Consider the following 26,277-nt stretch of genomic DNA (forward strand, 5'->3'; position numbering starts at 1 on the left):
GGGGGGGGGGGGGGGGGGGGGGGGGGGGGGGGGGGGGGGGGGGGGAGTGATCTTACTGGCTGCTGATGTTTAAGAGGTCGACATGGCAGGCAGACAGTGGGAAGAGCAACGAGGCAGACACCTTCCCTGAGGATAAACAGATGGAGGGGTCACACAGGTGCAGTTTGCACACAGACAGTGATGCACACACCTGTGCACACACAGTTTTTGTTGAGATGCTGAAGTATATATGCCCCACGGAACACAGACAGAACACAGTCTCAAAGGTTCCCCGAGATCAACAGGCTAGGTGTCTCCTTCCGAACCTGTGAAATCAGTGTCCATTGTGGTATAAAATCAGGGCCAAAAACCTGAGTTGTGAGCAGGAGAGCAAGGTGGAAGGGCCCTGCCCTAAATACACACACACACACACACACACACACACACACCCTGAATACACACATGTACACACACACTGAATACAAACACGCTCACACACACATACTGAATACACACACTCTCACACACACCCTGAATACACACACACAGACACACACACACAAACACACACACACACACACACACACACACACGCAAGCGCGCGACTGAAGCAGGGCTCCCCCTGGTGGTACTAAGAAGGCAGACCACCGGCCGAAAGCTGGCACATGCCTGGCACTGACTCATCCCTCCGTCACAGTGATTGAAGGGAGGGGCTCTGGGGCAAACTTCCATGATACAGCTGAGAAAAATACCAGCCCCATGAAGGATTTCTGTCTGTGTTGGTCAGGATTCTCTAGAAGAACAGAACTGATAGAGTGAACGTATATATAAAAAGCATCTATTCGTTTGCTTACACATAATATGGTCTGGTAGTCCAACAATGGCTGTCTTCATTCTGGAGAATCGGCTCCTCGGTCTACAAGGCCACTTCCCCAGCTGTCCCAGTCTGGGGCTAGAGTCCTGGAGGATTCCCAGGGAACCTCGGCTCTTCAGTCCATGACAGACACCCACAAAAGCTGGGCAGTGCCATCGGTGACAGCACGCCGCAGCAACAGAATAGACAAACTGGCCAACGAGACTGACTGCAGCAAGCAGACGAAAAGATTTTCTTCTTCCACCTCCTTTGTCTGGGCTGCCTCCAGAAGACACTGCCCACACTGAGTGTGCAAGAGAACTGGAATGTTGGAAACCCCTGCCCCCAGCATCTGTAGGAGTCAACCAACATCTGGGAGCAGGCAGGGCCTGCCTCCTGCTCCCCCGCATGTACACATCACACACACACACACACACACACACACACACACACCACACACAGAGCACATCACACCACTGTCATGAGCACAGACTTCCCAACCTGGTTCTTTTGTAAACATTCTCCTTGTACCTGAACTCGCTGTCCCAAACTGTGCCCCAAACCCCAGGAGGATTGAGAAGGTACATTCAGGATGGGTAACATGAGAAGTTGACCAAAGAGTCCATACGCAGAGGTGTAGAGAGCATGTAGGCTCAGGTTGGGGGACGATACCTGGCTGCCTTAGGCTTGCATGACCCACACTCCCTGTCCTCCTCCCCTCAGACAGTGGTGCTGTGGGTGAAAGGTGGGGACTCTGAACCCTAGAGCCTCCAGAGTAAGGAGCTGGAGCACCAGTGCACCATCTTCACTCCCTCCATCCCCTGATTGTACCCCTGGCCAGACCCACAGGGAGGCCAGATGGCAGAGCCCAAGGAGTGGTCCTAAGGGGGCTGCTAGGCCCACGGCAGTAGAAAACGGGAGGTTGTCTGGAGTAGGATCCAGTGGAACCCACACTGGAGTGCCCTCCCGGGAGCATCCAGATATACAGAACACTTCAGTTGCTAAGTCCCCTGGGCAGTAAAGCACCTGGTGGCCACATGTGGGGCTAAGAGAGGAGACACACTTTGCTTTTATCTTAAAAACAGAGGCTGTCTGGGTCACATTGCCCAGATACTTAAGGCAAAGTCACCGAGGGCACTGAACTTGTCTCCAGGGCCACTGAGTCCAAGGCCCCAACATCTCCTAGTAATGTCACTATCCCGATGAACTTCACATGGCCGCAGCATCTCCAGCCCCCAGACAGAAGAGGCCTCTCTGACCTTCTCCTGGACAGCCAACCTGCAACTAACAGACCCCTCAATAATGCTTAACATAGCCTTAAAACTAGTTCAGACATAGCCTCAGACAGTTGGATGTTGCCTCTAGAGGCCTGGTAGGGTCTCTCTGAAAGGCTGGCTATGGGGTATTTCTTCTCTTTCCCAATCTCCACTTCTTGGAGAAGCAGACTTAGTTCTTGTGAGTTTCTAATCCTGGCCTTGGCTTTAGAAGTTTCCAGTAAGACTCTTCCAGCATCATCTGGGTGCCTTACGATACTCTCCCCCGTCCCCTGCAACGGTCTACGTTGGTCCTGCATGCCATTGCCGAACTGGGAGATTGGCTTCTGAACCTGGGAGACAACTGGCTTCTGAAACTAGATGACTATGCTGTGTCCAGAATCTTCTTGGTTAGGAGTGTCTAACCGTTGAGTGGGACATATCTGAGGTACACCCATACACATGCAAGCACCCAAATAAATGCATGCACCCCAGCTTCCTACACACCTCCCAGGCAGGACTGTCCTGGACCAAGTGTGAAGGCCTGACAGGATAAAATATCTGACAGAAACGGTACTGAGTGAAGGAAAGTTCTGTTTGGACTCACAGCCTCTGAGTGGGGTTCACTCTACAATGGCAGGGAAGTTCTGTTTGGACTCACAGTCTCCGAGTGAGGTTCAGTCTACAATGGCAGGGAAGGCTGGCAGTGAGAGCACATGACAAGTCTCCTCACACTGTCAGAGACAGGAAGCAGAGGGTGACTCAGAACCAGGGGTTCTCGTGACCTTCAAGAGGCCCGCCCCTAGTGACCCATCTCTACCAGACAATCCCCACCCCCAACAGTTTCATGGCATACCAAAAAAGCTCCATCTCTTTGGACCAAGTGCTTAGAACAAACTTGTGGGGACAGTTCAGACTGAAGGGGCAATGCCATCTTTAATAGGCACCAAGCTCCTTACATGAGACCTCTGGGTGAGGTGGGATTCCCTGCTGTATGTTGTAAATATGTTTTATTACCATTGGTTAATAAAGAAGCTACTTTTGGCCTATGGCATGGCAGAATAAAGCCAGGTAGGAAATCCAAACAGAGAAAGAGAGAGAGAGAGAGAGAGAGAGAGAGAGAGAGAGAGAGAGAGTAGGTGGAGTCAGGAAGATGCCATGTAGCTCCTGAAGGAGAGAATCTAACAGCCTTGTAGCAATATGCAAATCAATAGAAATGGGTTAATTTACGATGCAAGAGCTAGCTAGAAATACACCTGAGCCATTGGCCAAGACATATTGTAATTGATAGAGTTTTTGTGTGATTATTCAGGCCTGGGTGGCCGGGAAATGAATGCACAGTCTCTCTACATCCGGGGACACAGTCAAACCATTGTCTTTGCATTTGATGCTAGTCGGCAAGTCTTTGTGACCAGTTGAGTAGCATCTCCCATGTCTTCACAGCCTGGAAGCTTCCTGAATGTAGACACTGCAGCTGCACTCACCATTCAGGGTGGCCTTAGCACTTGTATGTCCAGAAAAGGCCCGAGACTCCACCTTGCATCCTCATGGATGATGTAATTTTTTTCCTTCTAATTAATTGGTTTTTTTTATGTGTGCATCTATGTAGCACTTGTGTGTCTGATGTCTTGAAAGCCAAAAGAGGATGTGAGATCCTGTTGAAATAGGAGCGGCGGTGGGGCTGATTCCCCAGCACCCCGGCTGCCTGCTAGCTTATGCCCCGAAATAACAACACACAAACTGTATTCATTTAAGCACTGCTTGGCCAATTTCTATCTAGCCTCTTCTAGGCTAATTCTTGCACCTGGACTAGCCCATTTCTAATAATGTGTGTAAGCACCCCAAGGTGCGCTTACCGGGAAGATTCTAGCCTACATCCATCCTGGGTCGGAGCTGCCTGGGAGAGCAGAGCCTGGCGTCTCTGCTCCAGAGAGCAGAGCTGTTGAGACTACCCGGGAGAGCTGAGCATGGCGTCTCTGCTCCAGAGAGCAGAGCTGTCGGGTCTGAGCTCACTTCCTCTTCCTCCCAGCATCCTATTCTGTTTATTCCTCCCACCTATGTTTTAACCTATCAGGGCCAAGGAGTTTCTTTATTGCTTAACCAATGAAATCAACAGATTGATATGACACTCCCACATCAAGATCCCCTGGAACTGGAGTTACAGATGGTTGTGAACTCCCATGTAGGGGCTGGGAACTTAACCCAGGTCTGGCAGAGCAGCCACGTTCTTTACCACTCGAGCCATTTCTCCAGCCCAGAAATGTGTGTTTTGGTCATCACGACTAATGATGTCTTCTCTGCTCCCCAGGAAGAACCTCACCTCTCTGCATCCTAAATACAAATGTACCCTCCTTGGAAGCGGCCCATGCCCCTCTCTATGCATGAGGACCCCATGTACACCACAGCCTCTTTGGGGTGAGTCAAGGGACCTTCGCCTGACTGTCAGGTGCTCTAGGACTCTGGGTGGCGGGAGGGCTGCATCCTGGCCTGGATGGTGGTAGAAGGGATGCTTCATGTTTGACCTGAAGATCAAAGCTTCAATCTTCATCCCCATGGACTTGTCAGGAGAAGCAGGAGTGGGTATTTGTGGGACTAGGGGAGGGCACAAGGGCACATCACTGCAGGTGAGCTGTCCAAAAAAAAAAAAAAAAAGGTAAAAGAACCAAACTGTGTCCAGGAGGAGGAGGCATACACCTTTCATCCCAGCACTTGTAAGGCATCGGCAGGTGACTCTCTGAGAGTTTGAGACCAGCCTGTTCTACAAAGCGAGTTCCAGGACAGCCAGAGCTGTTGTTCCCTGTCCAAAAAATTAAAAAAAAATTCAAACTTTGGCATCAGTATCCAACAAATCAGAGAAGCCCAAGTTGGGAAGACAGGGTCATTGTGGAATTGATGTCTGCTGGAAGACAGGACACTAAAGGAAGCTTTGGGGAAACTGAGCCAGAGCACAGCCAGGAGACAGGTCTCCATCTTGATGGACCAGTATGGGCAGAACAGCAGAGGGCCCAAGCCTGCCCATCCTATGGCAGATGCTGCAGAGATGTCCACACCAGCGGTACACTAAGAATGTCCCAACAGTTCGCAATACTCTCTGACCAGGCAGCTCCTGACAGTCCCCGGTTTCCTCCGAGTGCTGGCCCACAGCCTGAATACTGAATGGCTGAGATGGTATGTTTGAATCTCTAGTGGGTGAACAGCTCCCCCAAGCTGCTGCTAAGAACTTGGGCCCTCCACGTCCACAGAAATAGGGCTCAGGGCTGGAATGAGGACACCCGGAAGATTCCCAAAGAAGCTGCCCATTCCATAGGTCAGAATGCAGGACAGCCTGTGGGTGGCAGCCTCTCTCTGTGATGCCTGGGCTCAGCTGGAAGAGGCTGAGCCATGGGAGCAGAAACGGCATACACAGGCTGCACTGGGGTTGGCAACTCCACTCGCAAGGTGCTTCCAAGTGTCCGTGCCCTAAGTGTCTGGCTTCCCACGGCCAGCACTCTGGAAGGCCAGGAAGGAAGGTGGGGCGATGTAGTTGATGACCTCACCTTGGAGCTCACACGCCATTACTACCCTTGGAGGTCAGCAGCTAGTCATTAAGTCCAGCCACATCCATGGGGAAAAGAATGAGACTCCACCTCCCAGAGGGAGCCATATCAGAGCATTTTTTGTAGCAAAGCATCTTTCCAGAGCCTTCCATACGTCTTCCCCATTGGCCCCTCCATGACAGCCTCGGGGCAACAGCGGAGACCCTTGTTCACACGCATCTCTAACATCGGCCACACAACCCCTTTTCTGTCTGGGATCACCCTCCAAACTTTAACCCCATAACCCCAAACGGATGAGATGGGTCACTGATCTAGCCTTGGCTGCTTTGCACTCCCCCATCCTCAGGACTTTTAAACTCCTCTGGGACCAGCTCCAGGACTCCAGATGCTGGTGATGGAAGTCATGGTGATTGTGATAATGGCGGTGGTGATGGTGCTGGTGAGGAAGGTGGAATGCTGAGGCTGAGCCCTCCTGAAATCACCACTTAGCCAATACTCATCACACAGATGACCACTGGACTCTTTATCCCCATGGGAGCTACAGGGACTCCAGGCACCTCAGGCTCCAAACTTTATCACCCATGAGTCACAGGTCTCAGCCTGGCTCTATGGTGGCCCCAGTCCAGAAGAAGACACTCAGGGGTTCTTCCTGGGAAATCCCAGGATGTTGAACAGACATTCCCAGATATACTGCCTGGTGCCCCCTTTCACTTGCCCAGCCATGGGCCTCGCCTAGCACCCAAACCATAGGGGACATGCCTATCACATTTGCCTCCTGAGTGTGCTTTGGGCTTTTTAATGCATCTTCACAATCGCTCTTTGATTTGAACCTTGCAGCCAGCACACAAGGCCAGTCAGGAAGACGATAGTGCATTGGTCAGAGGAAAGCAGAAATGGAAGCCCAGAGAAGTCAAGCCATACGCCCAAGGACACACAGCTAGGACTGGAAGCTAACTAACATTTGTCCAAGCCGAGTGCCTCTTTGCTAAACACAGAGATAAATTCTCTCACTCTAAACACTTCTGAGAAGGGGCTTGCCTTGTAGGGTGCCAATGTCACCTAAGAGTGAAAGAAGAGCCCAGGGGTTAATGTGGTCGAGGGGTTACCAAGGGCCTACAAATGGTAGTCCTAGTTGACACTGATTTCCATTTTAATAGGTTGACAGAAATAAATCATCGGTGAACCACAGTGCTTGGGACTTTTGAGATCTCTACTTAACAATCCGAAGAAGTATATTTTATTATTCCCATTTTACTGGTTAGGGACATTAAATAAAGGTCTAAGGTCACAGAGTTAACTGATAAAAGAGCCAAGATTTGAGTCCAAGTCCAAAATCTCACTTTCTCTCTTCCCATGCAACCTCTGCTGACCTTCATGCTTTCCTGCCCGTGGGCAGTGCCAGAAGGCACGGGTTGTCCTGGGAAGTGGTTGTGGTCCTGGGGCCACTGAGGAGGACATCCCTGTTCTAATCTGATTCATTACTCCTTCCTGGCCAGCTCTGGGAGGCTGAGGGGTGACAGACCCTGAGGCAAGAGGTGGGAGAAGGCAGTGTGCACATCCGCCCATCATGGACGGCACTCACGACTGCTAGTGTGAGCAAGGAAGGATTCTTACAGAGCTCAGCCCAAAACATGCCATGTCCCTTTGGTCCTATGAGCAGAGGGCCTCTCAAAGGGCTCTCACAAGTGTCCCCTAGTACTGTCCACAAAGGGACTGGAGTCTTGCCACCTCCCATATCCTCACTGCCCTGGGGAGCTACTAGCCGAGCAGATGGACATTTTGGTCCCCCTCATCTTCTGTACTCCTCCCTTTCCCTTCCCCTTCCCCCGACCCCTACCCTTTCCCTTTTCTTCCCCTTCTACTCTCTCCTCCCTGCCTTATCCCTCTCCCCTTCCCCCTGTGGCCTGAGGGTGCAACTGTCTCTTTCTCCCTTTCTTTCAGCATTGATATTTTCAACATCACCACGCATGTCCTTGAGTCTGCTGTTAACAAGAGCCTTCCAGAGAATAGCGACTGCCCAGACGTGGAGTGGCTGAGCTGGCTCAATGCCATCCAGGCCCCCTTCCTCTGGGTCCTCTTCCTGCTGGCTGCACTGGAGAACATCTTTGTCCTCAGTGTGTTCTGCCTGCACAAGAACAACTGCACCGTCGCAGAGATCTACCTGGGCAACCTGGCAGCTGCGGATCTCATTCTGGCCTGTGGATTGCCCTTCTGGGCCATCACCATCGCCAATAACTTCGACTGGCTGTTTGGAGAGGTGCTGTGCCGCGTGGTAAACACATTGATCTACATGAACCTCTATAGCAGCATCTGCTTCCTGATGCTTGTGAGTATTGACCGCTACCTGGCACTAGTGAAGACCATGTCCGTGGGCCGGATGCGCGGGGTGCGCTGGGCCAAAATCTACAGCCTGGTGATCTGGGGCTGTACGCTGCTTCTGAGCTCACCCATGCTGATGTTCAGGACCCTGATGAAGTACAACGAAGAGGGCTTCAACGTCACTGCCTGCGCCATCGACTACCCGTCCCCCTACTGGGAGGTATTCACCAATGGGCTGTTGAACCTGGTGGGCTTCCTGCTGCCCCTAACCATCATCACCTTCTGCACGGTGAAGATCATGCAGGTGTTGAGGAACAACGAGATGAAGAAGTTCAAGGAGATCCAAACAGAAAGGAAGGCCACTGTGCTCGTGCTGGTTGTCCTGGGGCTCTTTGTGATATGCTGGCTTCCCTTCCAGATCAGCACCTTCCTGGACACACTGAGTCGTCTCAACGTGCTGTCTGGATGCTGGGTCCGGCAGGCCGTGGACGTCATTACACAGATCAGTTCCTACATGGCCTACAGCAACAGCTGCCTCAACCCTCTGGTGTACGTGATTGTGGGCAAGCGCTTCCGGAAGAAGTCCCGGGAGGTGTACCAAGCGATGTGCCGGAAGGGGGGCTGCATGGGAGAATCCATCCAGATGGAGAACTCCCTGGGGACTCTGAAGACTTCTATCTCAGTGGAACGCCAGATCCACAAGCTGCAGGATTGGTCAGGGAACAACAGACAGTGAACAGAGGCCACCAGGAAGGACTACCTCGAAGACGTGTGAAGACTGGTGGATCCTGGACTACTCAGCCTGGGTGCGGGAAGGAGCCTGAAGCATCCTAGCAGCCCCAGGGAAACAGGCGGGTGATTCCAGACCCGTCTCATGGCCTGAGCGTGCTGTGAAGAATGGATCCCCTGGAGCACAGTGGGATGATTCTGACTGACTGGCACTCTGAGGCCCCGTGAGTGGAGGGATCCTGGGGTAGGGTTGGAAGTGACATCACTTCCTTCCCACGGTGGCTCGGGGAAGGACAGATCTTCAGGGAAACTGCTGCCAGGTTCATCCTATGGCTACACTCACAGGAGGCCCGGCTGGCTTGCTTCTAGGTTTCACAGTTTGATCATTTCCTGGTTTTCTGGAGGTCAAACTCCGAGGAGTCCCAAGTAAGGACCCAGAGATTGGGGTTCTATCACTCCTCTCACCATGGGGAAGGTAGACAGTAAGAAAGAACCCCCCAAAGTGTTTATGGAGCACTTGCTGAATACACAGCATTAGACACTGTGGGCAAGAGATAAGAGAGTCACAGTGACATCCGTCTAAAGGGAGCCCTGATGTAAGTAGGATGCCAGGACTTGCAGTCCCCAGGAGGCAGCTGATGGTGTATAAACTCAAGGAACTGTGAAAGGAGCAGAAAGCACAGGGTCTAAGTGAGCCGGTGGACAACACAGTGGCCTGGCCCTGGCCTCTGCTTCTTCTGCTAGAATGTGAGAGGGTCTTGTGCTTTGGCAAATGGCGGGTGTCATGTGACTGTGTGGGATCAGAACACACATCACGTGAAGATGCTTGGCACAGAGACAGTCACCGCGGCTCAGGAACTACCCAATGGGGAATAATCAGTGTTGGAAAACACAGGCTATGCCTGCAGGTGTAGGAGGCCCTCCCTCCTACCTTTCCCTCCTAGTTAGTGACCCACCCCAATGCACACACAATAAAGTGTTATGCCTGCCCGAATTCCAGAACCCAAATCACCACCACAAGACCACCTCCGATGTAAAAACAAGGAGTCTTTATTCATGAGTTAACTCGGTTCCCTCCATCCATCCGAAGCAGCAACAACAACAGCAGTATCGACAGCAACAGTGTAGAAGAGACCCGGAGCCAGTTTGGATGCTCACCTTACGAGACCTGGATGGAGGAGGGTGGTCCTTGGACTTCCCACAGGGCAGAGAACCCTGATTGCTCTTTGGGCTGACGAGGGAGGGGGACTTGATTGGGGGAGGGGGAGGGAAAGGGGAGGCGGAGGTGGGGAAGAGACAGAAATCTTTAATAAATTAAAAAAGAGAGAGAGAGAGAGAGAAACCCGGAGCAGCAGAAAAAAAAAATGGAGTTTATATAGGGACAGAGGCTCTGGGAATTCCAAGCCTCGGGGCTTGGGATTGGCTGCCCCCTAGTGGCTTGAAGGGGGCATTCCAGACTTCCAGGCTTGGGATTGGCTGCCCTCCCAATATTGTAGGGGGTGCTTTCCAGGACTAAGGGAACTTCCCAAACTGCCAGTAACTGCCTGAGGCTCTGATTGATCCGTTTTCCCTGCCCAGGGATTGGCTGGTTTTGAGTAAGGGGCAGAAATGGCTCCGCTCTTGGGTCCAAGCTGTGTTTCTTTCTCTGGTTCTTTCTACCTTTTTAAACCTAATCTTGGGGCCAAGGTAAATATCTTTGATATGCCCTAAATCTAGGAACCTAGTGCATTCTTTTGGTCCTAGTTTCAGGATTTAGGGGTTTTTTTTTCCGGCTCTAGGTTTGGGGACAAAATGTCTCTTCCCTTGGCTCTCGTCCTGTTTTTAGGTTGTGTTTCTTTCTCTGGGTTGGGGCTTGGAGCCTAGCCATTCGAGGTCTGTGTGGGGGCTGCGGATCAGAGATTTTCTAGTTCTGGGTCTCTCAAAAGCATTTGGCACACAGAGATGGCGGGAGACTGCAAGAGTTTGTGTTGCTAGGAGACAAAGAAAAAGAATTCTCGCGGGATCAGCCCAGGGAATCCACAGTACACAGCCTGGCTGCAATCAGTAACTGTCCAGGGCGGTCCTGCCTCACAGGATCCCTGTTTCAGTGGACAAGGGGTGCCAATCAGTGGGTTAAGAGTGGCTCACAAAGTAGTGGAAGCTACGTACGTAAAGGCAGCTGACCTACCCTAGGTCACTAATCCCAGGGCGATGATTCCAGGCCCAACTCCCTACATGGCCACAGATTGCCTCATGAGTGATGGCAGGGGCGGCCTGAGCTACCTGGAAACTCTGACTTGAGAAACACCCCCTGGGGCGAGGACAACACACCTGCTCCTTGAACAAGTCTTCTACTGGAGATGGGAGAACTGCCCCAGACAGCTTCAGGGTCACTGGATTCCCCGTGAGAACCTACTCCAAGAGCCATGTGTGGGCTCAGTTGTCAGACTCCATACTCCTAGTTCCAGAATCTTCCACAGGAGTTTATTTTTCCACACATATATATCAGTGACTTTTCTCGTGGCTGTGACAAATTATCTGTCAGAAGCAGCTTATGAAAGAGAAAAGGTTTGCTTCACCTCACAGTGTCAAAAAGGTTTCCGTCCACTGTAGTAGGGATGGTATGGTTACTAGGGCATGCAACAGAGGCGTCTTACATCGGAGGGACCAGTAAACAGACACAAGCGAGACCAGGGGCAGGATATGACCTTCAATGGCTTGACCCTAGTGGGTGACTTGCACCAACTAGATCTGATTCCCTAAAGGTTTCATAGCTTCCCCATATAGGGAATAAAATCTCAAAACATGAGCGGAGGAGCGGGAGGAATTTCAGACTCAAACTATAACAATGGCGTTACAGACTGGCCCCTGTGACTAACAGTACTCCAAGTTCCCGGGGAGATATGCGGAACTGACCACACAGTCCCCAACACTAAGCCACTTAGGACCTGGCTACTCAATAGCCCAGGAACTGGAGACTCGGGAAGCGAACAGAGTTCAGTGGTGTTTCTGGCTAGGTTGGAGTCAGGGGTGTGGAAGAAAGGGGCCAGCAAAAGAAACCCACGCTGGCTGCAATGCTTACAAAGGGAGCGCTTTACTTGGCAAAAACAACACAACAACAACAAAACACCTTGAACCCCGACAGAGAAGACCTGGGGCAATCCCTTTTCCACCCCTCCCCTTGCCCCCCAGTAAACTTAACACTTGTAGCCAGGAAAGGAAAACAGGTGATGTAAGAAGCGGATGCTAGGATTCTGTGCTAGAATGGAACCCAGCCATGGCCATACTATAACATACTATAAATGATAAGCAGGGCCCAGTCCTCAGAAGAGACGTTGGTGGGCTGTGGGCTCCAGGAACACAGCCTGGCCTCCTCGGGGTGGCTGAAGGGTCTCCACCTGGGTCTCTGCTGGAGGAAAGCCCCCTGTATGCTTGTGTGGACAGCCTGGTGAGAAGTCGTGTCCTGTGAGAGCGTGTGCAGAGGAAGTGATGGGGCTCCCGATGAGAAGGGAGGCTCCGCGTAAACACTCACCTCTTCTGCGCACTGGAATAAACAGATGAGTTCTGCATAGCGTTTGACTGTGTCACACTTCCTGAAGCCCTGAGCCCTGACCTGGGATCCTGACTCCGGCAGTTGAAAGTCTCAGGAGATGCGGAGCACAGTCTCTTCCTGAGGCTTCTGTCGTGGAGAAGATCAGTGGTCTCCAAGTGTGTCCCTTATGAGTTAGGAGTGGGGGAAGCATGACTCACAACACACAATTTGTACACTTATTAATATGCATTGAAATATGCACATTTAAATATATTAAACAAATCGTATTATAATTTTTCAGAAAATGTTGTTTTGGTGTTTTCCTCCATGCTGTTTCCTCCACAGACAGCTCGTTACCGAACCCCTTTTCGATGTCATAGTATAGAGTGCCAGGGATGGCCAAGTCCAATCATCCATTTCCATGAAATACTTACATTTGACCCTTACCTCAAATCAAGAGCATCCCACATGGTATCAACATGAAAGCCGCTGCTTGTGTATGAGATGGGGATCTCCGTACATTCCATTCAGGTCCACCTCCACTCTCCATGTCTTCCTTCATCCACTCGTTCATCCACCAAAACTTCATCCTGTGAGTCCACAAACAGTGCTGCCCAGTCTGTTCATTCCAGAAACCTAGGGCTCGGTGTTCACTGCACCCCACTTTCTTCATCCCCGAATAGATAAGCATTCCTTTCCGGTTCTGCCCCCTTGTGTCTCCTGAGTCTTTCTGGGACCAATCATCATGCCTTACTGCTTCTCACCTCTGACATCAGCCATCTCCCTAATTCTCATTCTTCATTCGTAGGATCAGTTCTCGGGGGCTCAGGTTTCAGAGTCAGGGAGATGTGGAGTCGATTCTGGTTCTGCCCTGGGCTCCCGTTTGATGTTCATCCATGTTATGGCAGCTTTGAAATTGGAATGAGCAACAGCATCAATCAAGTCAGAGAACTGCCAACAGGGCTCATGTGGGAGAGTGTTTAGAACAGAGCCTGGTACATTCTTGACAGAACATATGTCATCTGTGATGGTAATAACGGCAGTGACGGTGTTCATAATGGTGGCGATGGTGGCGATGATGGTGGTAGTGGCAGGGATGATGGCTGGTGATGACGCGGTTACAGAGGTTGGTGGTTATGGTGGGGATGGTGATGATGCTACTCTCCACAAGGTAACCTTTTATATGCCCCACCCCTCGTAGGATAAAGCTACATGTTCACATAAATGGCTTGCAAGACCCTTGATAATCTGGCCCCTGTCTGTCCTGCTGGCTCCGTCTATTCTATCCTGCTCATTCTCTACCCTCCGGCTACACAGGACTCAAATGTCCGGGCAGATATCAGGAGACATTGAGACATTCCACTTCTCAGGTGACATTCCTTTTATCAGCCTACAGTCCACACTCTGTACCCTGCCTCTGAAGTGCCCGAGGGAGACTCCTGCCCCAGAGGATAAACATGTAGGCATGACAAACCACTGTGCAGAGCACAATAAGTGTATGATCCTAGAGAAGCCAGGGACTGGAACCACAATCTCAGCAGTCAGAACTAGATGTGGCACTGTCTACTCTTCTCCCACTACATAGGCCCCTCTCTTGACTCCGGGAAGATCCGTGCGGAGAGTTCCTGGTCGGCCTCAGGAAATCAGTCAATTCTGCACCTATCTTCCCTGGCCAGGGCAGTCAGGGGCGAGTGAAAAAAAGATATTGCCTACGTGCCATAGGAACTCACGCTAGCTCATGATAATGGCTAGCAGATAATGGCTCACTGATGTAGGAAGCCAAAAAAGCCCAGGCTTCATAGTTCAGATGTGAAGGCTCTGCTTCATAGAACTCGGCAGTGCACGCCTCTTTGCTACCCAGTCTCTGACCTCACTTGCCAAGCCTCACACAGCCCTGATCCCTCATCCGGGTCCAGGGAGGATGTGGAGGGCCAGGGATGAGCAACAGTGGTCAGAGTTGGCAATAACAATGGCTGAGAGCTTAAGTCTGTGGGTTTTGGCTGAGTCCAGGCCTAGGCCAAGCAGGCCCATGGAGTGTTTGACACAGAGCTAAGAACTAAGGGCTTTATCCTCGCCACACCAGACCTCACCCCTCTCCATGGAAGTCAGAAAGATCAGGAACTTAGGGGATCCTCAGTTCTTAAGGAGCATATTAGTGAGCCCCAAAGACTCTGAGGTGTACAGAACTTAACCAACAAGAACTACAAAGTACCACAGAAATGACCTCCAGGGAGCTTCTCCCACGAATTGCTTCTGCACCAGGGTCTGGACTGCTCTCACCAGAGTACACAAACTGTCTTGGGGCCCTCATGAGTACAATTGTTCCTCCTAGACATTTTCAACCTTATGAATGCACTGGGCTTCCACTGTCCCATCAAAAACTTTTCCCAGGCTGGTGATAAATTTAAGTCTCTCTCTGCACTGGGCAGAGACACCATGCCCGGGGTCAGCTCCAGAGTCACAGTCGGGGGGGGCGGGGGAAGCACACTAGAGAGCCGTGCCACCTGGCTGAGACATTGGGCAGCACCAGTGCAGCACTAACTGTTCGTTCCTACTGTTTTCAACTCATGATGTGTTTAGTGAGATGACGCTGATGCACTCATATAAATTGTGTTGGGATGTAATCCGTATGCCCGCACTTCCCCCATTTCAGCTTTTAGTTCTTTACAGAATTGCACAACCATCACCATGATTTAATTCCAGAATATCCGCATCATCCCAGAGTGAGATCCCAGACCCATTAGCTGTCACCTCTGATTCCTTTCCTCCCACAGCTTCTGGTAGCCACTCATCTCTGTCTCTCCTGCCTCTCTCCAACATTTCATACCGGCACACTCACGTGTGAGTACCGATGGTGTCTGGCTTCTCTCATCTGCTTCCCACCGAGATGCGACAGTTGTAGGAGCAGTCCCCGTGTGAGCTGAGATAGCCGCTTCACTCTTCCCTCCCCTGACTTTGATCTCAGTTTCTCTGTCTGTAATATGGAAAATTAATTCTCTAAGCAAGAACATCTCCAGGAGAGGTTGTGACTCCAAACAGGGGGAGAGTCCAGATGGTGTCAGCAAGACAAAAGCTGTGCAGCCGGGAGCCAGGCTCCTGGGTCACACCTCGGCTCACCACTTCATGGCTGGAGGAAGTTGGGTTAGGTGCATTAGCTCCTCTGTTTGTGTTTTCTCATCTAGAACTGTAAGGAGCCGGGTGTTGTGACAAGGGGGTGAGGTCACTGTCACAGGGGGATCACAGTGCATCTCCCAGGAATGCACATGTCCGTGTGGAATGAAGGCCACAGTATGGGCCTATTGAGAACAGCGTCTTGGCAGAAGGGGTTAAAGTGAGGTTATACTGGAGCAGAAAGAAAGGAGGGCCCAGGGTCAAAGAGAAGGAGGTGACACATACTAGAATGACATGCCAGGAGCCTGAGAGAGCAGGGTGGCCATAGCCACAAGGACCTGAAGAAGCAAGGAAGAGTCCCCTCGGGACTTCCAGCAGCCACAGTCCCAACACCTCCTCTCCAGCAGGAAGGAAAGCATCCTGAAAAAGAATAGCACAGCCTGGCCTATTGAGGTTTGCAGATTTTACCAAGCAGAAGAGACTGGAGCCTTTCCCAAGGTCACATAGAGTGTCAGAGGCCAAGCCAGGCTCCCAGATCCAGGAGCATAGGTCCGGTCCCACTGGGTTTGTATACCCACCTCTGCAAATCCAGAACCTGTTCTACCCAGCTTCTTTCCTTCCCCCACCCCAAGGGCAGGTGTCTTCAACCAGGTTAAAGAGAAGATGAACGCTCCACCTCCCAACTTGCGGCTCATGCAGCCACCAAGCCCCTAGGGAAATGCTGTTATTTTACAGACAATGCTAACACACAAGAGAAGTGGGGTTCTGAGCCTCCTAGGGGTGCTGCCTTTCCACAGTGCCGTCCATGTGGCCTCCCCAGTGGGACATTTGTTCTTCTAGGACATGCTGGATGGTTTTGTGTCAACTTGACACAAGCTAAAGTCATCTGAGAGGAGGGAGCCTCAATGAGAAAATACCTTCATAAGATTGAGTTGTAGGCGAGCCTGTAAGGCATTTTCTTAATTGGTGATTGATAGAGGAGGAGGGCTCAGCCCATGGTGGGTGGTGCCATCCTTGGGCTGGTGGTCCTGAGTTCTATAAGAAGGCAAACTGAGTAGGCCATGAGGAACAAGCCAGTAAGCAGCGCGCACACGCACACACACACACACACACACACACACACACACACACACACCAAGGCCTCTGCATCAGCTCCCACCTCCAGATTCCTGCACTGTTCCTGGCTTCCTTTGATGATGAACAGATATATGGGAATGTAAGCTGAATAAACCCTTTCCTCCCCAACTTGCTTTTGTTCATGGTGTTTCATTATAGTAATAGTAACCCTAACTAAGACGGTAGAGGACAGCCACGACTCCCCCTGAGCTGACAGGACCACAGTCATGTGCAACAGCAGAACGAGGAAACTGAAGTCACCTCTGCTGGGAGCTCCCACTCAGCTGCCTCCCTGGGGCACGGCCTGCAGTTCTGATGGCAACCGAGGATCCCGGCTCGGGCAGACAGCATGGAAAACAAATCCAACTGCCCTGCTTGGCCTCCCAGAGCGAGGCATGAGGTCCTGGGAAAGTGATTCTAGGTCTCATACCTACTTCCCTGACATTCATTGGGGCTGGCTTCCAGGTTCAGAGTCCATTATCATCATGGCGAGAATCCTGGCAGCAAGCTTGCAGACAGGATGCTGGAGAGAAGCTAGAGTCCTACATCTTGATCCACAGGCAACAAGAAATGAACTGTCTCACTGGATGTAGCTTGAACAAGGGAGACCTCAAAGCCCACCTCTACAGTGGCACCCTTCCTCCAACAAAGCCACACCTCCTAATAGTGCCACTCCCTTTGGCATAGTTTCTTTCAAACCACCACAACCACCAACCCTGAACAAAGGTGAGAGCTGGGCTCTGAGGAGGACAGGGCCTCTCACTTCAAAAGGAGCCCACCCCACTGTGGGTGGTTTGTTTGTTTTTCTCTCCATCACCTTCTCATTGGATGGGGGTAGTGACACTGTGTGGTGGGGTGGAAGAGCTCCTGTGGTGCCTGTCTGTTGTACCAAGTGATGGAGAATCCACTAGGCAGGGACAGTAAGGAGAGCAGCAACTAGAGAACTGAGAATTGGCCTCCTGCATCTCAGATGTCAAGACTGACATTCTGGGAAGTGTCTTCGTGAATGGCCCAGGCTCTGTGTCTTAAACAGCAGCGATGCCCAGCTAGCCCAAGGGCCTATCTCTGTTCATCAACTGGTCAGGTTCTCCTCTAGATTCTGACTTCTCCACATTTTTCACCCAGAGGACTAACTCAACAACAAAGAGAACTCAACCAGTCAGTGGGGATGAGCCAGCCCTGACTACACGTGTGGGAGTTACAGATGGAGCCCACTCAAAAAAGGCCAGAAGACCCTCTTGGAGGGTCCATTCATTTCTTATGCCTATTTGGTATTCCTCTCCCACCATATATTACCCCAAAGACAAAAGGATCCCCTGCTCTTTTGACCCTAAGCCAGCTTTCCACCTCAGTGAGAATAAACCTATTTTCAAAAACTTTCCATCCTACCCAGAGTGGTCCAGGGCCTGAACCAGATACCTCAGACTCATTCCCCAAAGCCCTGCTTCATCAGCCTCCACAGTTGTTGTGGGTATGGTCCCACCCCAACCTGACCTTCTGTCCTTGGCTGCTCTCATTCCTGTGGGCAGAGGAGCTGAGATAAGGCCCTCCCTCCTCCCATCAGAACTAGTCAAGGGCTCTGCTGAGAGCAGGTCAGTGCTGGGCAGGGAGACATGACCTCAGGACAGATACTTCTCAGCCACGGTCCAGTCAAGATTCTAGGGAATCAAGGGAGAGCCAGCGCTAGTTAGCAAGGCCTGGCTACACTGCCAAATAGAAAATCCCACTGCTTGTGCTTTCTTCTGTCTAGCCAGTCCTAGGAGAATACAAAGCACCCGCAGAAATCCAACTGTCTCCCAATGCCCCACCTCTGGGGAGAGGTGTGGCCAGAGGGGGAGGCAGTGAACTTCTCACAGATTCTAATGCTCCCTCTTTTATCTTTTCCTTTGTGTTTCCAAGATTTCACAGCCCCTAGCACCAAAAGAAAACATCTGGAAATGTTGCTAGGGGTCGTGAAATCATGGAAGCAGAAAGAAAAAAAATAATAATAAAAGAGGGAGAGAGGCGAGATGCCAGAGACAGCAGGAGCATCTTTATCTGAATGAGCGGGACTCACCTCTAGAAACAGAGTTCCAGCCACAAACCTGGGCAGTTTCCAGCAGGAAGGCAGAGCGAGACAGCCAGGGGAATGAAGAGAGAAGAGAGGCCAGGGGCTGGAGGAGCCTGGTGCCCAGCTCTCAAAACACACCAGGAATTCCTGCCTCTCTGAATGTCAGGCCTCGGGTAGCTGGACTTCGTGGACGCCAGCTCACACCAAAACCAAACCCAGAGCCGCCAGCCAGGATTAGGAAAAGCTTGACTGGTCTTACTCAACTCCAAGCCCTGCGTGAGTCAAACTTTTTCCTGAGCTCACTGTTTGTACAACGAGGCCCACACTGATGCATTCTTGGCTATGTGTCTTTCACTACTCATATTCAAGAGAGGATGTCCTAGTGTAGCCAAATCCCAGACCTCCTGGAGCCAATGGGGAAGCCATCACTCAATATACCGACAGGGGGGAGCTTTGGGTGTCTGTGGGACCTATTTGGCAACACACAGTTGTTAGGCAAAATCAAATGTCAGCGAAGAAAGTGCCAGGTTGTTGAAGGACCTCCTACTAACCCTAAGTGCCGAGAGAAATGCGATGTCACACCTCCCTCCAGCCCATAGCCTCCGCTGGCTTGAGACTCACTTTTTGGGTAATCCCCTGTGACATCATGAGAACAGAGGTGGTTTCATTTAAGACCAGCGTATGTCCAGAGAGCTGACCAGTACAGAGACCTCCCAAGACAGCCATCACCATCAAAAACCCAGTCGAAGCTGCGAGCTTTTCCGTTTTCTGTCAGGGTAAGTCATAGTCATTTGTTTTCCTTTTAGGACCGTTAAATGCAATCATAGACCATGACTCTTAGCAAAAGACAATAAACAAAACAAGCCCTCGTCTACATATGTGATAGTCGAACAGACAGGCTACAAGCGTTCATTTTAAACAGAATTGGTATCCTATGTCTGGGATTTGTATCCTATGTTTGGGTTTGTTTCTGGTTTGAAGGGAAAGCTTTTTGTGGTTTTGAGACAGGGTCTCTCTATGTAGCCCAATACTGCTTCGGGCTCTCCAATTCTGGGTTTGCAGGTGTGAGCCACAATACTCAGCTTCTGGTTTGGGGTTTAATTGTGTGTGTGTGTGTGTGTGTGTGTGTGTGTGTGCGCGCGTGCGTGTTGAGACAGGTCTCTCTGTGCAGCCCTGGCTGTTCTGGAGCTCAATATGTAGCCCAAGCTGGCCTTGAACCCTCCAAGATTCTGTCTCTGCTAGTGGAATGCTCGGATTAAAGGCGTGCGCAACCATACCTTGTCCCCTCTTCTTAAAAGGTTTTTTTTTTTTGCCTTTATTTTGATTTTCTGATTGGGAGTTTTGCCTGCATGTATGTATGTCCAGCACATGCATGCAGTGCCTGTCGAGAATGGAAAAGGATGTCGGATCCTCTAGGTCTGGAGTTACAGATGGTTATGAGCTGCCATAGGATTGCTGGGACTCAAACTCCGGTCCTCTGGAAGAGCAGCAGTCAGTGCTTGTCTTAGGGTTTCTACTGCTGCGACAAAACACCTTGACCAATAAGCAAGCTGGGGAGGAAAGGGTTTATTTGGCTTATATTTCCACAGCATAGTCCATCACTGAAGGAAGTCAGAACAGAAACTCCAACGGGGCAGGAAACTGAGGCAGGAGCTGACACAGGGGCCAAGGAGGGATGCTGCTTACAGACTTGCTCCTCCTGCTTTCTTATAGAGCCCAGGACCACCATTCCAAGGATGGCACCACCCACCATGACTGGGCCCTCCCGCATTGATCACTAATTGAGAAAATGCCCTACAGCTGGATCTCATGGCGGTATTTCCTCAACTGAGGCTCCTTCCTCTTGACTCTAGCTTGTGTCAAGTTGACAGACAAACCAGCCAGTACCGTGTTTTTAGTCAATGGGCCTTTCCTCCAGCCTCTACTGTTTCCTCTTTTAGACTAGGCCAGTCCTCTCCTCCTCTACAGAAACAAACAATAAATACTGTCAGTTTTGCAGACCAGACAGCCTGGGCTGCACCACTCTCCTCTGCTACCATAGCAAGAAAGTAGTCAAAGGTGCAGTTACATAAGCAGTGCAGTGCGTATGGGCTGTGTGCCAATAAAACTTTATTGTCTGGAGCAGACCACAGGCTGGGTGTGATCTCCTGCACTCTTTACTCTGTCGGTTTCAGGTCACTGTGGATGGCGTCCCAGGCCTTATTGGAGCTGCAGCCCACTAACCAAAGCCAGCAGGCGTCTCCCAACATCACCTCCTGCAAGGATGCTCCAGAAGCCTGGGACCTGCTGTACAGGGTGCTGCCAGGATTTGTCATCACCATCTGTTTCTTTGGCCTTCTGGGGAACCTTTCAGTACTGTCCTTCTTCCTCATGCCTCGGCATCGGCGGAGACAACACCGCTTGACCGTCGCCGAAATCTACCTGGCTAACTTGGCAGCTTCTGATCTGGTGTTCGTCCTGGGCCTACCCTTCTGGGCAGAGAACATCTGGAACCGTTTCAACTGGCCCTTTGGCACTGAACTCTGTCGGGTGGTCAACGGGATCATCAAGGCCCATCTGTTCATCAGTATCTTTCTGGTGGTGGCCATCAGTCAGGACCGCTACCGGTCCCTGGTATATCCCATGACCAGCCGAGGGTCCCGGCGGCGGCGGCAAGCCCGAACCACCTGTCTGCTCATCTGGGTAGCAGGGGGCCTCTTGAGCATCCCCACGTTCCTACTACGTTCCGTCAGAGTTGTCCCCGACTTGAACATCTCTGCCTGCATCCTGCTTTTCCCCCACGACGCCTGGCATTTTGCAAGGATGGTGGAGTTGAACATTTTGGGTTTCTTCCTCCCATTGAGTGCCATCATCTTCTTCAACTATCACATCCTGGCATCCCTGAGAGGGCAGAAGGAGGCCAGCAGAACGAGGTGTGGGGGTCCCAAGGGCAGCAAGACGACGGGGCTGATCTTCACTCTGGTGGTCTCCTTCCTGGTCTGCTGGGCTCCCTACCACTTCTTTGCCTTCCTGGATTTCCTGGTCCAGGTGAAGGTAGTCCAGGACTGCTCCTGGAAGGAATTCACGGACCTGGGCCTGCAGCTGGCCAACTTCTTTGCTTTCATCAACAGCTGCCTGAACCCACTGATTTATGTCTTTGTGGGCCGGCTTTTAAAGACCAGGGTCTGGAAGCATTATAAGAGATGCAGCCCTGGAAGCCTCGTGTCCATATCCCCCAATAGGAAAGAACTCTTTCAGCTGTTCTGGCAGAACTGAAACAGCAGCCAGCCACGAAGCCTAGCTTCTAGACCTCTGATACCATACAGACCATATTGTCGGCTGACCCACCGTGGCCTACAAAGATGCCCGGGGAATGCTACTAACAGGGTAGCAGGGACCTTGCAGATATGATTAAGCTAAGGATCTGGAGATGAAGCTGATCCTGAAGTATTTGGGGCAGGGGGAACAAAATAATCACGGGGTTCCTTTTAAGCAGAGACTTCAGAGGGCTGGACTATGTGCAGACTGAAGCAGAGGTCAGAGTGATGAGGAAGGGGCTGTGAACGCCCTTAAAGGATGGAGAAGAAAGAATACAGACACATGTTCTCTCTGCAACCTCTAGAAAGCAGCGCCCCGCCAACCTGCCGACTTTAACCCTGCCCCCCCCCACGACTGTGAAAGAAGAAAACTGTGAGAGAATAAAGTTGTGTTCTCATTTGCCAAGTTTGTGATTACTGCCATAGCAACCACAGAAAACTTAGAGAAGCACCCAGCAAGGGTCCCTCTTGACACTCCCACTCACCCAGGCCTTCCAGGGCTGACTCTGAGGAAAGCAGGGGTGGAGTAGCTGCAGACCCTACACACAGGAGCTTGCAGAGGTCTAAATAACCCTAAGTCCGAATGGGAAGCTCCACAGGCTACAGATCCAGCAGCTCCAGGGAAGGAAGGGTCCTTTCCTCACCACAGGTCCGTGCAGGGTGGACTCTGGGGGCTGTGGAAACAGACAGGAAGGGTTGGGTGCTCACCCAGCCCTTGCAGTGGGAAGGCACAGGCCGTTGCCTAGAGATCACGTGAACATTGCTGAATGCTGGAGCCTTCATCGATCTCTCCTTGGCTTCAAGGATCCAGGAGGGACCCTCCCAGAGAACTCTAGATGACACACAAGAGAGCGTCACAGGACAGAAGAACTGCCTATCCAGGTGACAGGGTGGGTCTGAGAACACAGGACAGTGGCCACTGGCTGGCACAGGTAGAGTATTATGGGACACATAGCCTGGCTTTTAAAAAACTAGCAGTTGGCCGGGCGGTGGTGGCACATGCCTTTAATCCCAGCACTCGGGAGGCAGAGGCAGGCGGATCTCTGTGAGTCTGAGACCAGCCTGGTCTACAGAGCTAGTTCCAGGACAGGCTCCAAAACCACAGAGAAACCCTGTCTCGAAAAACAAAACAAAACAAAACAAAACAAAACAAAACAAAACAAAAAAAAACAAACTAGCAGTTGTCCAAGCAAAATAGGGAAAGGGCCAGAAAGAAGAAGCCAGCTAATCCAGAGCAGGGATTAGGAAATCCAGGGCTTTCAAATTAGGAGAGGAGTCGGGGGAAGAAGGGCAAGGAGCTCCCAGAGGCAGGAGTTGGAGGAGAAAAGACATGGCGAGTGAGTATTTGATGTCCTCCCACAGTGCTCACAAAACAGAGGGGTGTTCTGGGAATGAATCTACGGAGCATGCATTTGTGGTGACAATTTACTCACTGAGGCTTGGCAAGCCCTGGAAGGCAGTCAGGTTGTGCTGGGGCTGGATTTCAGCAGATAGACCATCATGATTCTGGGAGGCTGAGGGTATCCGTCAGCCTGTGGGGAATGGCTGAGGGGTGGAAGGAAGGAAGCCTAGGTGGTGTAGTAGTCAGCTCTCCCTCACTATGACATAACACCAAAGCATGTCGACATAACAAGGGGGCAGGTTTATCTCAGCTCACAGCTTTGGAGGTTTCCATCTGTGGTTGGCCTTGCTGCTGTGGGTTAGGGGCAGCACAGAGCATCTTGGCAGGAGAGCATGGTGCAAGAGGTACATACATGCATACTTCATGATGACTGGGACACAGAGGAAGACGAGAGAAGCTGGGGTCCCAATATCTCCTCTAAGGGAATGTCCCCCATGACCTAACCTCCAAAATACCCAACTACTTCCCAGGAGCATCACAGACTGGCCAAGCCTTTACCACGTGGGCCTTTGGGGGACACTTGAGATCCCCCAAAACAGGAGGTGGAGGAGAATGATATTGGAACAGGAAAAGGCTAGTGGCTGGGGAGCACCTCGACCAGAGTACAAAGATGTCCTCAAATATCCCAGCGGGAGAGTCATCCCACGGATGACAAGGACAAGCATGGCTGTGGCACAGGGGCCCAAGGAGGGGAGGGTGGAGGACAGTGAAGGTGATAAGGGATAAGGACTCAAGGAATTGTACAGGCAGGGTGGGTTGCCCGCCAGACCCACCATCAGGGAAGACCCTACAAGGCCTAAGGAAGAGAGAGTTGTAGAGCCAAGTGCCAAGGTCCAGCAATGGGGAAGTCACAATGACCAGACATTCAGGATGCGTGGGAGGTGAGGATGGACCCTGTCACTCCTGCATGGAAGGGGTTAGTCCTCATCGAACAACTCAGATGCAAATTCACTCAAAAACTAAAACATACCCCTGGAGCCTGGGACCACAGGTCTGCCAGGCTGGCCTACCAGAATCTTGGTGATAACGCTACGGTCACCGGTCAGCTCAATATTTCCTGGAGAGTGTAGTATGGTCAGACATAAGAACAGGATCCAGCCTGCCTATGTGTCCACTTTGGACCCTATAGATTTAAACAATGCTCTTGAATTCATTGCCAATGTGAAATCCCACATGGCTGCAAATGTCCAGCTTGCCTACACAGCTCACACGGTGTCTTTCCAGTCAGCGCAAGGCCTAGCCTCTGGCCACTGCTGTCGGCACTGAGAACTCCTCAGTGAACAGGAGAGGGTCATTCCTGGTGCCCTCACGGATGATCCCCTGGGGCTCCCTGGGGCACAGATGCCTTGGTATTGACTGGCAGTATACTGCCAACAAGGTGTCCTCCCCCAGGTGTTGCAAGTGCCTGGTGGCTCCAGGAGACTTAGTTTACCACTTCTGGTATAGTTCAGTACCTGGGTTTACAGTCCAGGAAGCTGGACCAGTGTGCCCTGCCTGAGTGAGGTCCCACACTTTAAGCAGAGTGAGGTGGTGTGTGAGCCTCGGAAACACTGCTTGCAGGCCTGCAGGTCAGGGTGGGGTGTAGTGGGACGAGCAGCGGGCTAGCTTAACCCCTGAAATAATTACACAGAAACTGTATTCATTTAAGCACTGCCTGGCCCATTATATCTAGCCCCTTCTTGGCTAACTCTCACATCTTGCTTTAACCCATATCTAGTAATCTGTGTATCATCACGGGGTCGTGGCTTACCGGGAAGATTCTAACCTACGCCCATCTCAGGCCAGGGAATCATGGTGTCTGTCACATTGCCTTCTTCCCAGCATTCTGTTTTGTCTACTCCACCCACCTAAGGGTTGCCCTATCAAAAGGCCAAGGCAGTTTTTTTTTTATTTAACCAATGAAAGCAACACAGAAAGAAGACTCTCCTACACCAGTGGGGGTTGGGGGAGAGCCCTAGAAGAGAAGCTTTATGAAACAGACACCTGATTTATGGGGGCGGGGCCTATGAAGAAGCCTGGAGCTCAGTTCTGCCGTGGGCTGGGACAGCAGCAGGCAGCAGCTGGCAAAGCCGCACCAGAAGGCCACTGTATTCCCTTTGCCCAGCTGCAGGCAGGGGAGAGGCTGGCCTTGGTTCAGAGCCAGTGCTGGAGAAGAAATATATTCTGTCCCCACTGGTTTGGCAACAGGCTCTGCTGATAGGTTTCATACTTAGGGCTGTGCCCAGCCACACCTGGGGTGCCAATACTGGCATGGACAGTGAATTAGCCAGGGGTCCCCATATCTTCCAGGAACTCCTCCTTTCTCTTGTAGAGGGGTCAAGGCCAGAGATGAAGCTTCTTTTCCAGGGCATTGCCAGCTTCTGGACCCATCTTGCTTTTGCTGCTCTGAACAGGAAAGGAGACAGGCTCCCTGTCACATAGACCATCCCTCATCCCTCACCATGGTACTGAGAAGGGCTAGGCCCCTCCAAATCCCAGCCCTGGGGAGCTCCTACATGTTGCAATGGTCAAGGCAGGTTCTTCTTCTCTGTAGATGAGTCATGAGTTTGATGAAAAGCAGGTAGGGAGGCTCCTTCCCCCCCCCACACACAATGGCAGCTCCCACAGGCCTGGGAACCAGACCAAGGCTATGGTGATCTCTTGGTTCCAACTGAGCTTACCTCTGGTCTCTGAACACCTTCAGGTCCTTCCTACTGTCTTCCTACTAGAGTTGTTGTCCGAGTTATAGAAAGGGTTCTGGTTGTCAGGGTTACAGATGGGGTTCTGGTTGTCATGGTTACAGGCAGGGTTCTGGTTGTCAGGGCTACAGACAGGGAACTGGTTGTCAGGGTTACAGATGGGGTTCTGGTTGTCATGGTTACAGGCAGGGTTCTGGTTGTCAGGGCTACAGACAGGGTCCTGGTTGTCAGGGTTACAGATGGGGTTCTGGTTGTCAGGGTTACAGGCAGGGTTCTGGTTGTCAGGGTTATAGACGGGGTTATGGTTGTCAGGGTTACAGATGGGGTTCTGGTTGTCAGGGTTACAGACAGGGTTCTGGTTGTCAGGGTTACAGATGGAGTTCTGGTTGCCAGAGTTACAGACAGGGTCCTGGTTGTCAGGGTTACAGACAAGGCTCTGGCCCT

General features: G+C 51.5%; 2 protein-coding genes and 1 long non-coding RNA gene across 6 annotated transcripts in view; 2 read left to right on the top strand and 1 right to left on the bottom strand.

Annotated features, from left to right (window-relative positions):
• Positions 1-9,926, top strand: part of Bdkrb2 (bradykinin receptor B2) — a 31,714-nt gene extending 21,788 nt beyond the window's left edge. The window contains exons 2-3 of the mRNA XM_050154793.1: positions 4,394-4,500; positions 7,563-9,926. Coding sequence (XP_050010750.1) covers positions 4,427-4,500; positions 7,563-8,676 — 1,188 coding nt within the window. The 5' untranslated portion in view covers positions 4,394-4,426 and the 3' untranslated portion in view covers positions 8,677-9,926. The remainder of the gene's footprint in view (positions 1-4,393; positions 4,501-7,562) is intronic.
• A 1,800-nt stretch (positions 9,927-11,726) lies between these two features.
• Positions 11,727-18,606, bottom strand: LOC126509116 (uncharacterized). 4 transcript variants are annotated; one of them, XR_007594050.1, is made up of 3 exons: positions 18,464-18,606; positions 15,020-15,154; positions 11,727-13,088 (listed from the first exon to the last, which is right to left on the bottom strand). It is a non-coding gene; the product is annotated as an uncharacterized lncRNA (long non-coding RNA). The 4 variants fall into 4 exon arrangements; XR_007594052.1 differs by having other exon boundaries at positions 14,932-15,154; XR_007594051.1 differs by having other exon boundaries at positions 11,727-12,770; positions 12,945-15,154.
• Positions 18,607-19,105: 499 nt separating this feature from the next.
• On the top strand, positions 19,106-21,995 carry Bdkrb1 (bradykinin receptor B1). The gene is made up of 2 exons (XM_050154794.1): positions 19,106-19,233; positions 20,632-21,995. Exons 1-2 carry the CDS (start codon positions 19,139-19,141, stop codon positions 21,710-21,712), a joined length of 1,176 nt encoding a protein of 391 aa, XP_050010751.1. The 5' UTR covers positions 19,106-19,138; the 3' UTR covers positions 21,713-21,995.
• Positions 21,996-26,277: the final 4,282 nt, after the last annotated feature.

The sequence above is a fragment of the Alexandromys fortis genome, unplaced genomic scaffold, assembly GCF_014885135.2.
Source record: "Alexandromys fortis isolate MF-2015 unplaced genomic scaffold, M_Fortis_MF-2015_v1.1 scaffold_91, whole genome shotgun sequence".
In the NCBI taxonomy this organism is placed as follows: Eukaryota; Metazoa; Chordata; class Mammalia; order Rodentia; family Cricetidae; genus Alexandromys; species Alexandromys fortis.

Excerpts from the sequence above, each read along its gene's own strand:
- Bdkrb1 (XM_050154794.1), top strand. The coding sequence starts at position 19,139 with ATGTCCAGAGAGCTGACCAGTACAGAGACCTCCCAAGACAGCCATCAC. Across the intron at positions 19,234-20,631 it reads CTTTTCCGTTTTCTGTCAGG|GTCACTGTGGATGGCGTCCC; the intron begins GTAAGTCATAGT and ends TGTCGGTTTCAG.